We start from the raw sequence: 17,630 nt of genomic DNA on the forward strand, positions 1-17,630 counted from the left end.
TGAGCACTGGGTGTTGTATGGAAACCAACTTGACAATAAATTTCATATATTGAAGAAAAAAAATCAGGGACTAAATCACTTTATTTCATTGACCAAAAAAAAAAAAAAAAAAAAAAAATCACCTGTCAAGCAGATGATTTTCTTTAAAGCAGATTGTCAAACAAATGCTCTGAAGGCATTTGGGGGTAGAAGCAGTGGAGTCTGTGAGAAACTACCAAAAGGTCAGTGAGAACAAGTTCACTTCCCTTTGGGTTAGGGTGAGCAGGCCTGTGCTGATGTGGGGAAAAAAAAAGTCAAGTTTTCAGTAAAGCGCGACCAGGCACAGCTGGGTTGGGAACAGTACCAAAAGTGCTTTTAGATTAGTCGTTCTTAGCCTGGTTCTCAGAGGATTAGAATCATCTAGGAAAGTTTTAAAATACTCATGCCTGTGCTTTACCACCAGAAAATCTGATTTAATCAATCTGGGGTAGAGTCTTGGTATCAACATTTTTAAAGACTCCTCAGTGCCAGTGGGAATCCCTAGTTGAGCATCACTGTTCCAGAAGTAACTGTGATACAGTAGAAGCTGCACAATCTTAGGAGAAAGTCTGGCTTCACAATTCAGCTGTACTACTTGCTGACTTGGTGAAATGAGCAGGTTACTCACCTTCTCTAAGCCTGTTATCTAATCCTTAAAAGTATAATGATATATCACAGTTAACAATGAAATCATGAAATATTGAAAGAATTCCCCCAAATGAATAACAAGACAGATATCCATTATCAACACTCCTATTTCACATTTTACAGTGGTTGTAGCCAATACAATAAGACAAGAAAAAGAAATAAAAAAGTAAAATCAGAAAAGAGAAAGCAGAAGTGTCATAATTTATGGATCACATAAATTGTACACAATCCAAATCTGTATAAAATCCAAAAGAATCTACACACCAGTATATTCAAAATTGCATCTTCTATGTATCAGCAACAATTAGAAAATAATTTTTAAATAACACTTAACATAAAAACATACCCAGAAATAACTCTAAAAAATGTGCAAGACATTGACACTGAAAACTCAAATTATTGCTGAAAGAAATTAAAAGCAATCTGCATAAATACAGGTATACTACATTTATTGACTGGAACACCCTATACTGTTTAAGATGTCAATTATCCCAAAATTTATTTGTAAATTTAAAGAAATCTCAATCAAAACCTTAGCAGGTGTGTCTATGGAGATTAACAAGTGCATTCTAAAATGTACATACGATGGCAAAGAGCTTAGAATTACCAAGATAATCTTAAAGAAAAACAAATTTGGAGGATACTACCAAATATCAAATTTTATTGTAGACAGCAGTGACTTAGTACCATATTGGCACCAGAATGGACAAAAAGACTAATGGAACAGAAAAAAACTCCAGAAACAGACTCATGCGTATGTCATCACTTTACTTACAACAATGGCATCACTTTAATTAAATGGTGAAAAGATGGTCTTTTTGATAAATGCTGTTGGCTTAATTGGATATCATATGGAAAACACTGAACTTTGAATGTCATTAAAAAAATAATGTGAAATAGATCATAGACATAAATATGGAACATAAAACAATAAAGATCCTGGTAGAAAATATAGCGTATCTTCATGATTTGGGGGAAAACAAACATATGTTAAATGAACACAAGAAGCATCAACTACAAAAGAACAGATCAATAAACTAGACTTTACCTAAGCTAAGCATTTCTATTCATCAGAAGACACCATTAAGAAAATGAAAAAGCAAACCACAGGCTGAGAATAGATATTCGCAATACATATACTTGACAAAGGATTCATATGTACAATATATTTTTCCAAGTTTAGAATTTAATAACAAAAAGACAAAGAAGTCATTTTTTTAATGGGCAAAAGTCTCTGACAGATATTTCACAGAAAGAGATAACCAAATGGTCACTTAGGATATGGAAAAATGCTCAAAATCATTGCTTATTGGGAGACTGAAATTAAAACCATCATGAGAGATCACTCTATGCCTGAGCAGATCACAATCAGGGCACTTCATGTCCAGCTATCACAGGGTTGCAAACGACTTCATACTTCTGAAGCAACCCAAAGAGAATGAAACACTCCTTGGGAAACTGTGTCCTTCCTTACCTGTGCCTGTGTTTCCCCATCTCCTCTCCCTCCCTCATGCTTCTCTAAGTCTCTTCCTCTTTCTCATCCCCCTTCTCTCTCCCTGTGTCTCTTTGTCTCTGAGTGGGACTAGAGGCCCTATTGCTTGCTGGCAGGGACCGAGGACACTGGTCCTGGCTCTGTGCTTTGGGAGACCTGTTGTCAGTGCTTGGGCTGTTCCCAGGAAGTGGGTCCTCCCTGGTCAAGCCTGCCCCAAACCTATACCTCTCTTGTCCCCTCAGCCTCCTCACTGTGTCCCCTCCCCTCCCCAGCAACTTCCTTTCCCCTGTTCACCTCCGGACTAGCACCTGTTCTGCTTCGGAAGCCAGAGGCCAAGCAGTGCTGGTGACGTCGTCTCCATCTCTGCACCTGGTCCAGTGGCCTGAGGAACCCTGGCTTCTCTGTAGTACAACTTCCCTTCTCCCCAGCGTTAGCATCATGTTGACCTCAGACTTCTTATTTAATGGCTGCTCTCGCCAGATCGCTTGTGGTACAGCCTAGGCGATGCACTTTGACCAACATTTTACCTTGCCTGGTTTGCTGTTCCTCACCCCACCACAGACATGCACATGACCACAGGCTTCCACAGGGGACAGAGGTACCCAGCTCCCCTCTGACATCTCCTAGAGAAACAGCGCCCCCTCAACACACACCCAACCCCAGGGAAGAGGCACCAGAATTCCTAGCCCAGCCAGCTCAGCACTTCTGACTTCTGTTCACCACAGTTGTCTTCCAGAATTACTTCACGCGTCCCACAGTACCAACAGAACACACACTTCCCACCACTAAATGAGAAGACTGAGGTTCCTAGAGATTAGAAAACTTCCTTCTGGGTCCCCAGCAAACCAGTGGCCAAGGAAGGGCTGGCCCCAGGTTATCCCCACTAACCCCTAACCTGGGGACAAGGTCTGCTTGGGGACATAAGAACTTGGGCTCAGAGCCATAGGAGAGGGAGGGGATGGGAAGCTGGGACAAATTATTAGGGACAGATGGTATAAAGAGCATCTCGGGGCATTCTGTCCTTACTGAAGAGACGCTTACAATGTCTGCACTCCCTGCTCCCACCCCACACCTGGGTGCGAAACTGCTCACAGAGGCCGTGCCAGGCTGTAGCTGAGTGAAGTCACATGACCTGCATTCTGGCCTCAGCCCTGCTGCCAACAGTGGGAATGTGGGGTTGCACATCACTGGGTGGTAACAGTAACTGGGCCTCCACACTGTCTTCTGTAATGAGGGGGAATGCACCAGAACTCTTCCAACAGTACTGATCCAGTCATGCAGCAAGTACTGTTCACCTAGGTATGCAAGCCGCTTCCCTGAGGGGGATGGGTGACAGGGTGTCTGTTGGTAGGAAGCTTAGACAGAGCTCCGAGGCCAGCCAACATGGAACATGCTCCAGGAGTAGCACCGGGTACAGTGTGAGCACCAAGAGGGAGGAGAGGTCAGGAAGGCCATCCAGAGAAGGGCACTTGAGCAATTTCAGCAAGTGCAGGTGAGATGCCCTCCGAAGCCACCCCAGCCCAGGCAGGTGCTCCGGGGCAAGGAAGGCCTGAAGACATTTGGAAGAGGACTCTGGCGGGAAAGGGGAAAAACTCACATTCGTGGCATGTGGACTCATTTCATCCTCACAGCCTGCAAGGCATGGATTAACACTCTACTTTACATAAGGTGAGACCAGGGCTCAGAGGGGATGCAAGGTGAACACACACTAAATGCTGAAACCGGGCGTGGAAGCCAGGCCTGCTTACCAAGGGGACAATGTGCTGGAGGCAGCTTGCTCACAGGGCACCTCCGTGCCAGGCCGAGGGGCTTGGGGTCCAGTGAGAACTGGGGGGCTTGGGAAGGGTTCTGGAAGTCAGAGACATGTTAGATTACAAGATGTATCCACATCCTCCTGCTAGAGGAAGCTAGGTTGGTAGGAAGAAGCTCCTGTTGCCTTGAATTTGCAAATCTCCCTCCCCATTCCCATTCCCTACTCTCCTCCCCCCGACCCCCCACCACACACACACACACACACACACACACACACACACACACACACACAAGATACACTGTGCCTGATCAGTGGTTCCCAGCCCTGAGCCCACCAGCCATGTCAGCTCCGGAAGAGAGCCTGGGGCAGTGACAGGGTGCCACTGCTGCTCTTATCCACCAGGGGCCGCTGCTGCATAGCGCATGGGGACCTACAGAGTCGGTGTCAAAGCAGTTGGCTCTGAGCAGCACTTAGCTCACTCAGGCTGCCAGGTGTGACAATGCCTTCTCCAAACTCAGGTTGTGCTTGCGCATGGGGTGAAGTTCCCCAAGCCAGCAGGGCCTTCCTTCAGCCTGAACAATACTGGCCTGTAATCCCAGCGTGAACTCCTGAGGTGGGGTGGGGGGCTTGCAGGGAGGTGGGACAGTGTGCCTAGTTTTGTTCTGGTCTCTTCACATCCTGGCCTCCTACAAGTCCCCTCACCCCTGCTCCGGAGGCAGAGGGACGAGCTTGGGGGACTCAAAACTCAGGGAAGCAGATGAACCACACTCTTTCTAGACAGCCCCCTTGCAGGGATGGGGAAGGTGATCATGGCAGTCCCCACTCCTGTCTGTCTGTCACAGCACAGACAGCTGACCTGGAACCCTGGGGTTCTCTGCACTGTCCCAACCCGCTCCCAACTCAGTCAAAGACCCGGGGGCATGAGGGGTGGGGGAAGCTGATAAGCCTGGGTGGGTTGAGCCCCAGGTGGAGAGGCATCTGGGATCTCCATTCAGAAGTGTTCTCTTCCACCCCCCTCTCCAGCAGCTACTCGTAGGTAAAGAAGGGGCTGCAAGTTAAACTAAGCAAAGATTTCTTGCCCCACTCTCCCCACCCAACCTCACTGACACATTTATTAGAACTGACTCCATCCAGATAGGGTAGCTGCCTTGCCCTGGGGTCCACACACTTCGCCCTTTTCAGCTAATGAGAGTGTGGAGGGGAGGCTGTAGCAAACGGAACCCATAGCTGGGACCAAAAGAATGGGGTTCTCAGTCCAGGCTCTGCTCTCCACTGTCTCTATGTCTTTCAGCCTCAACTTTCCCCTCTGTACATTGGGCATAACCATCTCTCCCTGCCTTCCTTACATAGTGATTTTGAGATTCAAATGGGCAAAAGAAAAGAAAAACTGCTAACTTTTTTGGGCTAATATTACCTATTTATGACCACCTGCAACCCTGCGAGGAAAAAGCAGTGGAGAGAAAGTCCTTTGAAACAGCAGCAGGAGTGGCAAAACCTCTTCATCAGTCCCTTTGCACCCGCTCCCTCCTGCCAAGGGTCTCTGGGATTTCAGTAGCTGGATCCAGCACCCCCTGATTCCAGCCCAGACCTTCAGATGTCACGGCACCTCAATCCCAAGAAGCTGGTCCAGGAAACAGTGGAGGGGGAGGGAGCTCCATGGGGACAGACAGGAATTTTTCCCATTCCTCTGATGATTTTCTCCTTGGACTTGATATTGGGCCCTCATCCCTTCCCCCCTGCTCATCTTTAATTTCTCTCCATCTTTAATTTCTCCATCGATTTTCATTAAACTCTCCCTTTGGCTCCAGCACAGGGTGAACTTCTTATTTGAAAAAATAAAACGAGGAAGGGGATGGGAATAAAAAGAAGCTCTTTTGAAAGCAAGATTGTGTCTGGTCTTAAGGCTGGAGGAAGCAATTACTAGAACTTTCTTAGAGGTTATCTGAGGCCATCTTAGCATTGGGCTTTGAGTGCCCCTCTTCCACCCCTTATGGCCCTGGACCCATAGGTCCCTGCCCTTCAGATTCCCAGTCTCTCTCTAGTCCCCAGCCCCCTCCAACCCCATCCTGTCCCCTGGCCCTGTCCAACCCCAGCGCCTGCACCAACAATGCCCTGGCCATCCCTCTAACCACTCAGAACATCTGCCAGGACTGTTGTCAAATCCTCGGAACTCAGCCTCTTTGGGAGCAGGGTTTCTACAGATCAGCCTGAAATGGTGGAGACAAATGGGCAGGGAAGCAAACGCAGGCTGAGAGCTCCCTTGTGCAGGCGCCCCACTGAGCACCGCGCCCACGTTGTTGTATTGCACCATTGTATCCACATTGTTGTGCTGCATCATGGCAGCTCCATGAAGGAGGAGGTGTCCCCATGTTATAAAGAGGAAAGCAAGGTTGCTCCCCAGCCCCCTATCTGGCTCCCCAAGCCCTATGGTCCTCCCCCTTGGTAAGCCAGTCCACCTTCCCTGTTCAGTCCTGCAGGAAGGCTGCCTTGACCAGTCCAGGCAGGCTGGGTCATTTGGCCACCTAGCCTGAGGAGGGTCCCTCTGCTCTTATTGGGGTGTGTATGGCTCTGGGGCCTTCACTCCCTCCTGGGCCCTTGTTTTCTTCCTCCAGTCTTCTCCAAGGTGGGGTTCAAAGAACACTGTGTCTCCTTCTGGGCCCCAGAGGTCACTGAACATAGAGCTCCTGAAAGACTTCCAGCCCCACCACCGACTGGCCAGCTGTGGAGTCTCTCCGCCTTTACTGAGGTCACTTTCCCTTGGCCTCCCTGGGAGCTCCTCCTTGGCCCTCTGAGCCCAGCTCTATGGCCTCCTTGCGGCTGCCTTCACCAGCATCCCACACAGAGGTTGTGCCATCAGCCTGTGGCCTCTGACAGCCATGGGACAGCCCTTTCCACTGTCTAAACTTCTGGTTGGGGCACCTGGGTGGCTCAGTTGGTTAAGCATCTGACTTCGGCTCAGGTCATGATCTCATGGTCCGTGAGTTCGAGCCCCACGTCGGGCTCTGTGCTGACAGCTCAGAGCCTGGAGCCTGCTTCTGATTCTGAGTCTCCCTCTCTCTCTCTGACCCTCCACCGTTCATGCTCTGTCTCTCTCTGTCTCAAAAATAAATAAACATTAAAAAAAATTAAAAAAAAATAAAAATAAAAATAAACTTCTGGGCTTCTCCCCGGCCACCCTCAGTGGGAGATGCTGGGTATGCTGTGGCCAGGATGAACCAGACCTCTGAAAAAAGGATAGATTCTTGAAAGACCCTTCAGATACCTCTGGAGCAGCCTTTACTGTGTCTCTGATATCTCACCCCTCCAGCCCTGTTGGTCTGAGCCCTGCCCAAGCCAACACCCACGGCCTGGCTCCCTGGAAGCCATTCCCCTGCAGTCCCCACTTCAGAAGGGCCAGCTCTTCTCAAGGCAGCACAGTGTAAAGTACATGCTTTAAAACCAGCCAGACTTGGTTCTAAAGCTCCACGTTTATGAGCAGAGGGGACACAGTTCCTGAATCTCAGGTTCCCCATCGGTAAAATGGAAAGAACGTGAGGACTTGAGCTCTGGCCCCACCCAGCTTCTCCATACTGTGCACCGGGTGGCGTCTTAGACCACGTCAGCCCCTCCTCCTGCTATGTCAGTGCCCCCCTGTTCACCGGACTGTAATCTTCCTCAGGCCACTGATTTTCTAAACCCCAGTGATCAGCCTTGCACCTGCCATAATCGTAATAGCTACCATTTGTCAGTGTCTATCTATCCTCCTCTGACAGTGCTAGGAGGTAGAATTCATCATGCCCATTTAACTGAGGAGACTGTACCTCTGGGAAGGTGAGTAAATTCCTCAGGGAAATGTAGCACAAGCTCATAGGTGGAGAAGGCTGGGTTCCAAACCAGGCCTATCAAAGGCCGTGGTTTCCCCACTGCCCTGGGCTGCTTCTCGGTGGATGTGCCATGAGGGAGTGGATGAGTAGCATGATTGGTGGGCGATGGACTGAGTGAATGAATGAGTGAGTGAATGGATGACCGGATGGCGGAAGGAATGAGGAAGCGGATGCTGAAGTGACCACGGAGTGAATAAATGAATCCACGATTGAATCTAGGACCACACAAAATCCCCAAGCCAGGCAGAGCTCAGGCATCACGCGGCAGAGCGCCTGGTGCCCTGGCTAGACCCACACTTCTGGCAGTGAGGTCTGTGCATGATTTAATGGACCCCTTCAGGGTTGGAGGGAATTGGGGGTGGGGTGGGGGGGAAAGCCACATGACAAAGATGAATTTCACCAAATCCAGCACATTTCTCACTGCCAATTAATTAGGTGGCCTCAGTGAGGAGCTCAGGCCAGTAAATCAGCGGAAGGCTGAAACTTTGACATTATCTGACTAGTGCATGAATTGGGCCTTGTGAGTGGGTAGCTGGCAACAGCCCCAGGCACCACACTCCCCATCCCGTCTTTGCCTCACCGGTCATGCTGGGGTTTCTACAGTCCAGCCTATCTCTAGGCTTCTCCCCCCTCCCCCCTAGACACTAACAACAGCCGGCCTCACTGGAGCCTCTGAGGCCAGCGCTCAGCAGCCCAAACCACACAGGGCATGTGTCGGCAGGACCTGAGGGAGGGGGCGTGTCAGGGGTGAGAGAGGCACTGGCCCTTCCTGGGTCTAGAACTTCTCATAACTTTGGAAGCAGCATGATAGGAGGAAAAGAAGGTGGAAATCGGCCTCAACATGTCAGATTTGAGTCCTGGGTCTGCATAATGGTTCACAGCGCAGGCTGGCTCTGGCTGGGCAGAACTGCCGTTACAATTACAAGGCTGCTAGACCAATGTTTAGCTGTGTGCTCTTGGGCAAGGTGCTTCACTTCTCCAAGTCTCCCATCCTTCTAGCAACAGGGAGGATAATCACAGCACCAGAGGAGTAACCATCATCCAACACAATGAAAGGGGGGAGCTGAGCAAAGTGCCCACCCAAAGCAGGTATTTGATGTATGTTAGTTATTGTCACGATGTGCTCATTACCTGTTAGGACCAGGGTCAATGAACGTTTTCTGCCGAGGGCCAGATAGTCAATGTTTTTGGCTTTGTGGGGCTGTATGGTCTCCTGCAATTACTCAATTCTGCTGCTGTGGCACAAAAGGAGACAGTCAACAGCTACGCGAGTGAGCATGCCAGTTCCATTAAAATTTCATGGGTCAAAAACTGTAAATGTGAATTTCGCATAATTTTCATGTGGCACAAAATGTTATTCTTCTGATTTCTTTTTTAACTATTTAAAAACAGAAGAAAAAAAAAACCATTCTGAGCTCACGGCTGTCTCAAAACAGGCCACGGGCTGAATTTGACCCACGGGCCACGACTTGCCGCCCCCTTGCACTAGAATGGCAGCTCCATGAGGACGAGGGGGGTTGTCTGTTCTGTTCACTGCTAAACTCCCAGTACCTAAAACAGTGCCTGGCAAAGAGCAGTAGATAAGTATTTGCTAAAAGAATGAATTATAAGCCGTGTATTTCTGTGCGACAAGTCATTTCCGCTCTCCAGGTCTCCGCTTCCTCATCTGTGCAAAGGGGACGCTTGCACATGCAGGCAAGCATCAAATGTAATTAGGAGGCCTGTGGAGCCACCAGGCAAGCTCAACGGCGGTACAGTGTAGGCGCTGTTCTGACCACCAGGGGGCTCTTCTCAGGCCGACCTCATCCCCCCCTCTGCCTGGCAAAGAGGTGTTTCAGGAATGTCTGTGTATAGAAAGTAAGTTGCCAGGGAAGAGGGGAGTGCCCAGTTAGGACTACCTTCTCCTGTGCCAGTTGGGGTTGGGGGCTGCTTAGCACATTGGCCAGGAGCAGCGAGGTGACCTTGATTTAGCTGCGGGGGCTTTTAGGCACTCTGAGAGTATCTAGTGAACCAGGGAAGAGGTGAGGTTGACTGGGCATTAGACTCAGGCAGACGGGGTCCAAATTCTGGCTCTAGAATGTACTCTGTGACTTTAGACAAGTTACTTAAACCGCCTGAGGTTCAGTTTCCTTGCCTTTAAGATGGAGACATAAAGAGAGCTCACCTCACAGGGTTCTAGTGAGTTAAAAAGGGATATGTGTTGGGGGCTAGATCAGCACAGGCCAGGACAGCCCCTGCAAAGATGCATTCATGCCTTCTAGCTTTGGAGCAGCAGCAGGAAGGTGGAAGGAAAAATATCCTCCAGACTTCCCAGCTGCACAGGTTTTTAGCTCTAAACAAACAAACAAAAAAGCCCTGCTGGTTTTCTTCCCTGGATTAAAAATTTCCTGCTGCTCTGCAAACTCTCTGAAGCCAAGAAATCCACGGCTTTTGGAGGACTGGTGATTTAAATCCCTTCTATTTTTTCCCTCCTGTTCTTCCCAGTAACCAGCAGGAAAAGAAGATGAAAAACAAAACCAGTCTGGCCATGTTTCCACTACCCAAGGAAGAAGATTTTGTGGGAGAAGAGAAGATTATTCAGCACGGAAAGTTGGAGGTGCCCAAAGCATTTACTTCCTGGAGCCTGTCTGTTTTGTCACTGCCCCCTTTCCCGTTCCGCTGTCTATTTAAGCACACATATACAAAGGCTTCCACCCCTGCAGGAAGGGGCGCTCTGCCCAGCGGGGTGGCGCTAGCTCTTCTACCATCTTGCTTTGGGACCTCAGACGAATTACTTCCCCATTTTGATCCACAGCCTTCTCATCTGTCCAATGAGCCAAGTCCCCATCTATCCTCCACCCTCAGCTAAAAGCATCTCTGAGTCCATGATCCTACAACACTGTCCCATAACCTGAGTAGATTTGGAAAGAGGCAGGTGGAAAGTGAGACGACCCTCTGACTAGGAGTCCAGACCAAAGTGAAGACGCTGGGGGTGGGGGGTGGGTTTTCTGGGAGCTGGGACCAGACTGTGGGACAGGGGTACAGAGGAAGGAGAGCATTTTGCTTGCCCCATCCCAATACAGACCAGACTCAAGGTACCCCCAATCTCAGCCCTACAACCTGGAGAGAGTGGGGAAGGGGGTGGTAGCTAGAATTAGTCACATCGCCCTAGGTTGGCCAGGGGCTGAGGCACCTAGGTCTACCAGATCACTACCTTCCCTCTGGCCCAACCCATCCCGTGCCATGTTGACACAACGTACACTTGGACTTAGGCTTCAGTTTCCCTTACCTAATCCCTCTGTCTTGGTTGAGCCCTACTTGCTTGCCCGGGCCAATGTCTGTCCTTCTCTTGCCCACTCTGTTCCCCAGGCAGCAGGATCCTCCTCCTTCACTGGGGCCATGAGTGAAGAACCAACAGCCCTGAACTTTGACACCACTCCACACCCTTCCTGCCTGCCTCCTGCTGTGTTCTTCCCACTGGACTGTTGGCCTCTCTACCCAGGAAGTGCTGAGTACCCCTCTGGGCCCTGCCCTTCCTGGCCAAATTCCTCAATCCCTTTCCTTTTCATCAACTTCCATAGTCAAAATCCCAGCAGCCTCACTAGAGCAATGCCTGGGAAAAATAGGTTCTTAGAGGAAGAAGCCCAGGTGGTCACCACATCTGTCAGGCCCCGCCCACTACCCACCTGACTCAGAGACCTTGAGCCCCACCCAGCCAGCCAGCTGTTCTCTTACCTTCTCCAGCTGGTGGACACCCTCTTCCACACAGCAGATGGAGGCCAGCGTGCGGAGCGCCTGGGGGTACAAGCACCGGAAACTATCCTGCCGGCAGACTTTGAAGAGGGCTACGACACCACCCTCCTGTCAAGAAAAAGAAAATGTCACTTCACCTCCCTGTGTCACCTTTCCTGGGGTTGACTCAAGAATAATTGTCATCCCTCATTCAGCTGATATGCTTTTGGGTCTTTAGGGCAGCAGAATATGCCAACCCAAAACACATCACTTTGCTGTAAAGATTATTTTGAGCTGAAGGCAACTGAGAAGAAGCAGATATCAGAGGTCTCTGCCCTCCTCCTATTTGCCAAAAGGAGGACATAAATTTACAGAGATATCCCCCTTTCCCTTTCTATTAGGAAGGACAAAAGTTAATCACCAGAGATAACTTTAGACCCTTACAGCCTGGAGATGCCATCAGGGGAATCCTCATAATAAACTTTACCGACCATCCTTCATCTATCGCCAGTTTTCCATAGATTTGCCTTCCTACAACTTGCCACTCTTAGAGACTCAAAGTGCTCTTCAGGTTGCCTGTTATCTGTTTTTTTAGTTCTCTAAAAATGTATTGTTCTCTTGCTAAGAGGCTGTATAAGTTCAAGTTCTAACCAAGCCTCTGAGTCACTCATCTCTGAGTGTTCCCATGTGTAATCGTGATGCATATGCTAATAAACTTTTGCTTGTTTTTCTCTTGTTAAGAGAAAATTGTCAGCCCGATTTATAGGGCACCAGCCAGAGAACCTAAGAAGACAGTAGAAAAAAAAGAATTCTTCCTCACCTAAACTACACACACATACACACACACACACACACACACACACACACACACACACTTCCATGCTCAAATGCATACTGCAATGAAATGCCACCTCCAAAAGTAATGTCACCCTTGATGGTCCAAACTGGAAGCAGGACTGTCCGAATGCTTCTGATGCTGTGGTGCCAGGGGCTAGGGCAGACATATTTGTGAGGGCCAGCCTCAACACCAGTCAACACTGTTTCCACATACCTGGCAACTCCCTCTCAGCAGCCTGCCACAGAACAAGCCTGGAGTCCTCAGAAATAGGTTCTAGAAGCAAGTCTGAGGCAAGTGAAGGGAACTGAAGCCTAGTGCCCTGTGCAGGTTCTCCCTCTGCCAGAAAACACCATTACTTCTCAGATCCTTCCAACCACCATGGCAGGCACTCAAAAAAGGACTTTCATTTATTTATATCAATACTAGAATTTATACTCATTTTGTGAGGGAAAAAAAAGCAAGCCAGATGGGTGAAATCATTCACCCAAATCTACATCATCCATGTTTTCCCTTCTTTACTCTAGTTTGCAAGAAAAAAAACCACAAAAAAAAACCTTCAGCAGCAAACACCCTAGCTGAGTGTGAGCGCATACTTGTTTTGTGACAGCTGGGCATGGAAACACTTTTAACTTGTGGAGACTTCACCGCAGTCTGGGAGGACTTCTGGGAAGAATCCAGGGGTAAGGTGAGGCACTCATCCTAACTGGCCATATTTATTCTATAGAAATCACTGGAACCACCATGGCTCTTAGATCCCAAAGCAGATCCACCAGGCGCCCAGCAAACCTGTGGCAACACCACCGTGGATGTCCAGAGCAGGAGAAGTTGGACACCCTACATTTGGCTTTGCCCTGTTTCCTCCATCATCCCCTTCCCCGAGGCCTGTAAGGGTGCCTGGGGATGGCAGCAGTAAAGAACTTGTGAAGATTGATCTGAACTTCGCCCTGAGGGCACTCGCCTTTAACCTCACCACCCCTGGCTCTAACTAAACCCGATACATTCTGTTCCCCAAACTGAAAAAAATGTAAGAAGCTGAGTCCAGCAAAATATCATCCACTGTCAGATTTCTGAGAACTCTTTCAACAAAAAATGTACCGAGCACCAGGCACTGTTTCATGTTCTGGGGGCGCAGCTGTGACTGACAGCGCAGATAATGAATGAACAACTAGAAGAAGCCACAGCGATGACTTCTAGGGCCCAGCACAGACTCGCTGCAACAAGTCCTCCCAAATCTTTCCTTCCCAGTATCCCACCAAGATCAGCCTGGCAGCCTTCTTCATTCTAAGAGTTTTGCTGCTTATCATTGCAGGCACCAAGATGAGTTCGTAAATTCTGACATTTTACAATCAGCTGAGAGCATTCTTTAACTTCCATATTCCTACTTCCTGTTGGGGTGGTTCATTTGGTGGGAAACGGGCACATCATATATGGCTGATAAATTCATCCACGCAGCCAAAAACTATTCATGGTGCAGTATACGTCAGACGCTGGGCTAAGCACTGAGCAAGACTGCCTTGGTCCATATTGAACTCAGGCTCTGGCAGCCAAGGAGTCATGGGGGCTGTGGAAGGGTCAAAGAGAATCACTCTGATGTTAAACACACATCACTCCTCTGATGAAGATATAATCTATTGTGCAGCAAGACACTTACCCCCTCTGACTTCCTGCTTCACCATCCTTTATCCCTGTCTTCCTACTTTCTCATGGTCTCTGGGACATCTGATGAGGGTTCCACATAAAGACCTTACTCAGAGTCACTAAGTAAAATCAAATTAGTGTTTAAGGTAAGAAGAAACAGAAGTCCTAAGTTCTCCCCAGCCAGCCTGGCTGGTTATTATTGACCTCCCTCCAGATATAAGTTATTTATACACATATATGTGCTTATGTATGTAGGTACATTTATATATGTGTGTTCACATATGTATGTTTATATTTTCATGTGTGTGTTTATATCTAATCATATATAGTATAAAGTATTTATATGTATGATGATAGAGACGGTAAGTGACAGGTAGATACATGATAGATAGATGGACAGGTAGGTAGGTATTTACATCTGGACCAGACAACAAAGAAATGGTACCAAAGAATGCCAGACTGAGAGCCAGGATCAATGTGGCAGCCTTCCTTTGGCTGGGGAGGCACTGAACTCAGCATAACTATATTTAAGCCTCAGTACCCATTTGCATTGGGTTCTCATTACATTGTTTGCCAAGCCTGTGAAAAATAGCTTTCTTTGCATTTCTAGCTACTGGGAAATCTCAAGGGAAGAAATGCTGAATCCAGTCGGAGGGGATTCTGGTTCAAATCCTGACTTTGCTGCGGGTTAACTTCGGCACAAAACAGGGTCACGGCAGCTACACAACCATGCTGTTGGGGGAACAACTGAGTTCATGTATGTGAGAGGGCCTCACCCAGGTGAGGGTCAGTCTATGGAAAGCTTCCTGGTTCGAAGAATGTCTCAAACCTTCATAAAAGGTATCCCAAGGGTTGGAATACATGGAAGGGAGAGGACGAAGGAGGCTCCAGAGGAAGGTACATGGAATAGTTGTGTGGACCACCCTGAAAACCCCTCAAGGACCCAAGAACAGCACTCGTCTTAAAGTAGAGCTGGGAATCGCCTGAGCTAGCAGAATTGCACTGTTGGCTAGAGCTTGTTTAATTTTATAGAAAGCTATGGGCTCAAAGCCAACGCGTATAATGGTATCTATTATTCAGACAGACTTGGGATAAGCTGTCACAAAGCTGAGGAGGCTACTTGTGGGATGTAGGCTAGTGATGGGGGAAATAATAGAAGAGCAGGATAATTGTGACAAAGCCCAAGGGAGTTTGCTCTGCTCTGCGCTCAAGAAGGGATGGGGCTTACTACTACCATCACAGGGAGGGCTGGGCTTGTTCTTTGGTCTTCAAAGGAACCCAAGAGGCTGATAAGGCAGACCTCAGACAGATGAAGGGCCCAAAGACAGACCACACTGGGCCCTGAGGAGGTAGGTGGGGCAGGCCACTTCGAGGCCCAGATTTGCCCCAAATTTGTCACAGTGTTGGGCACACTACCTGAGCATCAACAGTGAGGATGCTGTGTAGAGTGCACCAGGGGCTCCCAGCTCCTGTGTCACTGTCAGGACTAGAAACCCAGACATGGTGACTCCACTGGAGGAACAAGTCTCACCCTCTTCCAGGCTGGGAAGATGGGAGTCATCACTGAATCTTCTCTTTGCTTCAGCCTTCTGTCTACTCTCTCCCAAGGACTCAAGACACAAGAAGATTGAGATGAAGATTCTGGAGGCAGAAGATCTAGTTAAAATCCCAGCTCTGCACTTAATGTGCATGACCTCGGACAAGTTATTTACCTTCTCTCTGATCCTCTGTTCCCTCATCTCAAAAATGGGAATTATAATTACAACACATCATCAGATCATTGAGAGGATCAGATGGGATAATGAATGAAAAGCTTAGCACAATGCTTGGAGAGGAGGAAGGATGCAGAAAATAACAAAGGTTGTAGAAGGCAGAGAGAAGGGCAGAGGAAGGAACAGGAGGAGAAGAAGGAAAAAGAGGAGGAGGGTTGCTAAGAGGCAGTTCAGAATAGTAAGCAAGAGCATAGCTTTTGCTGCCAAGCAGGCAGTTTCAAATTCCAGTTCCCTCACTTACTAGCTGTGTGACTTTTAAAGCTCCCTAGCGATTCTAACATGCATCAGGATTGAGAACTTCTGAGTCACTCTTTGGCCCAAGAATCTAAAGGGCCAGGATGAAACCAGAAGTCACCACTGTGGGCTTTGGGACCATGAGCTCTGAAGTAAATAAACTTGGGCTCTAATTCTGACTCCACTCTTGATCAGTTGTGTGAACTTGAGTAAGTCCCTTAAACCATTTCCTCAATTACGGATGAGAACAACTTGATACCAACTTCCTAGGATGGTTTTGTGATTTAAAGCAAATAATATCTGAACGGCGTTAAGCACAGTGGACGGCAAGACAGCAACGCTCAAATGTTACCTGTTGCGGTTATATGCGACTTACTGCTCCCCTAAGCAGGGTTGACAAGCATTTACCCTCCTCTTCCAGATTTCTTTTTTTTTCTTTTTTTTTTTTCAATATATGAAGTTTATTGTCAAATTGTTTTCCATACTCCTCTTCCAGATTTCTTTAAGGGCTTAGGTGAGTGATTCTGAGAGTGGCCATGCCTCATGACTACCTGTAGCGCTCGTTAAAATGTGGATTCTCAGGTCTCATCCCAGGACTTCAGTAAATTTAAGTGGGGGCAAAAGGATCTGTGTTTTCCAAAATCCCCTGAGGGATTGTGAGACAGAGGCAAGACTGGGGACCACTGAACCACAGCATCTTCCTGTGGCTGGCATCATACATCTCCTGAAAGACATAACTTTGTGTCCAATTAGATCACTAGTTCTATCTCCATGGCAATGTCATTTGTCAAGTTAAAAAAAAAAAATGAGCAAAAATGAAATAGAAGACCCTGGTGAGAGCCTAGGATCATCAATTGCCTGTATTTACCCTCAGTGTCCGCACACCAAGCGTAGGGGCAAATTAACCATGAAGCTGGTGAATTAGAACTCCCATTGTAATTGATGAAAACCACTGTTACCCTCAATTTTGTCTTCTCATGTGGTACTGCAGTGGCTGCAGGTATTTTGGGGATTCATCAAGAACCTGAGTTGGGGGATATGTTTTGTTTGGGTTTGGTGAGATATGTAGAGATGAGAAAGGAGGGTTGATATACCTAACAGATACCACATTAAGAGGAGTATAGGGATGAGACCCTGGGGGCACTGCTTTCTTCTCAAGAGGGAGCTGAAATCAGAGGGTCTAACCACTATTAAAGATGGAGACACCAAGGCCTTAAGAGGGGACGTGACTCTTTCAAGATCATAGAGCCAACAACTTCTGGAGCCAGCTATTCCCACCAAACTAGCTCCCTCCCACTCTCCCCAAGCCTGTCACTTTGGCCTCTAACCATGAAGCTCACCTTGGCGATGATGCGGCACAAGGGAGCCCCCTCCTGGGTCAGGCTGAACAGGTTCCCTGTGGTGGATTCCGTGGTGTAGATATTGTCTGAGGCATTGATTTTTCTCACCAGTGCCTAAGAAAAGATAGCAAAGTCTGATGGTTACTCACTTCATCTATCCTCCACTAATCTTCCTTAATGGAATACCAATGGATCCATGCTCCTAAAAGCCCCCTAGAAATTATAATCCTGCCCCATTCACAGTCCCAGTATGCGGGTGGTGAGGTTCTAGCTTTGGGAAAGACATGAGCCTGTATGAGGTCTGAACTACATTTCAGAAATAC

At 48.1% G+C, this 17,630-nt stretch overlaps 1 protein-coding gene across 1 annotated transcript in view; it reads right to left on the reverse strand.

Moving 5' to 3' along the window:
• Positions 1–17,630, reverse strand: part of INSC (INSC spindle orientation adaptor protein) — a 129,021-nt gene that overhangs the window by 32,795 nt on the left and 78,596 nt on the right. Inside the window, exons 6-7 of the mRNA XM_049649492.1 lie at positions 17,308–17,421; positions 11,489–11,614 (exon numbers count right to left, since the gene is read on the reverse strand). Of these exons, the coding sequence (XP_049505449.1) occupies positions 11,489–11,614; positions 17,308–17,421 (240 nt within the window). The remainder of the gene's footprint in view (positions 1–11,488; positions 11,615–17,307; positions 17,422–17,630) is intronic.

The sequence above is a fragment of the Panthera uncia genome, chromosome D1, assembly GCF_023721935.1.
Source record: "Panthera uncia isolate 11264 chromosome D1, Puncia_PCG_1.0, whole genome shotgun sequence".
Taxonomy (NCBI): domain Eukaryota; kingdom Metazoa; phylum Chordata; class Mammalia; order Carnivora; family Felidae; genus Panthera; species Panthera uncia.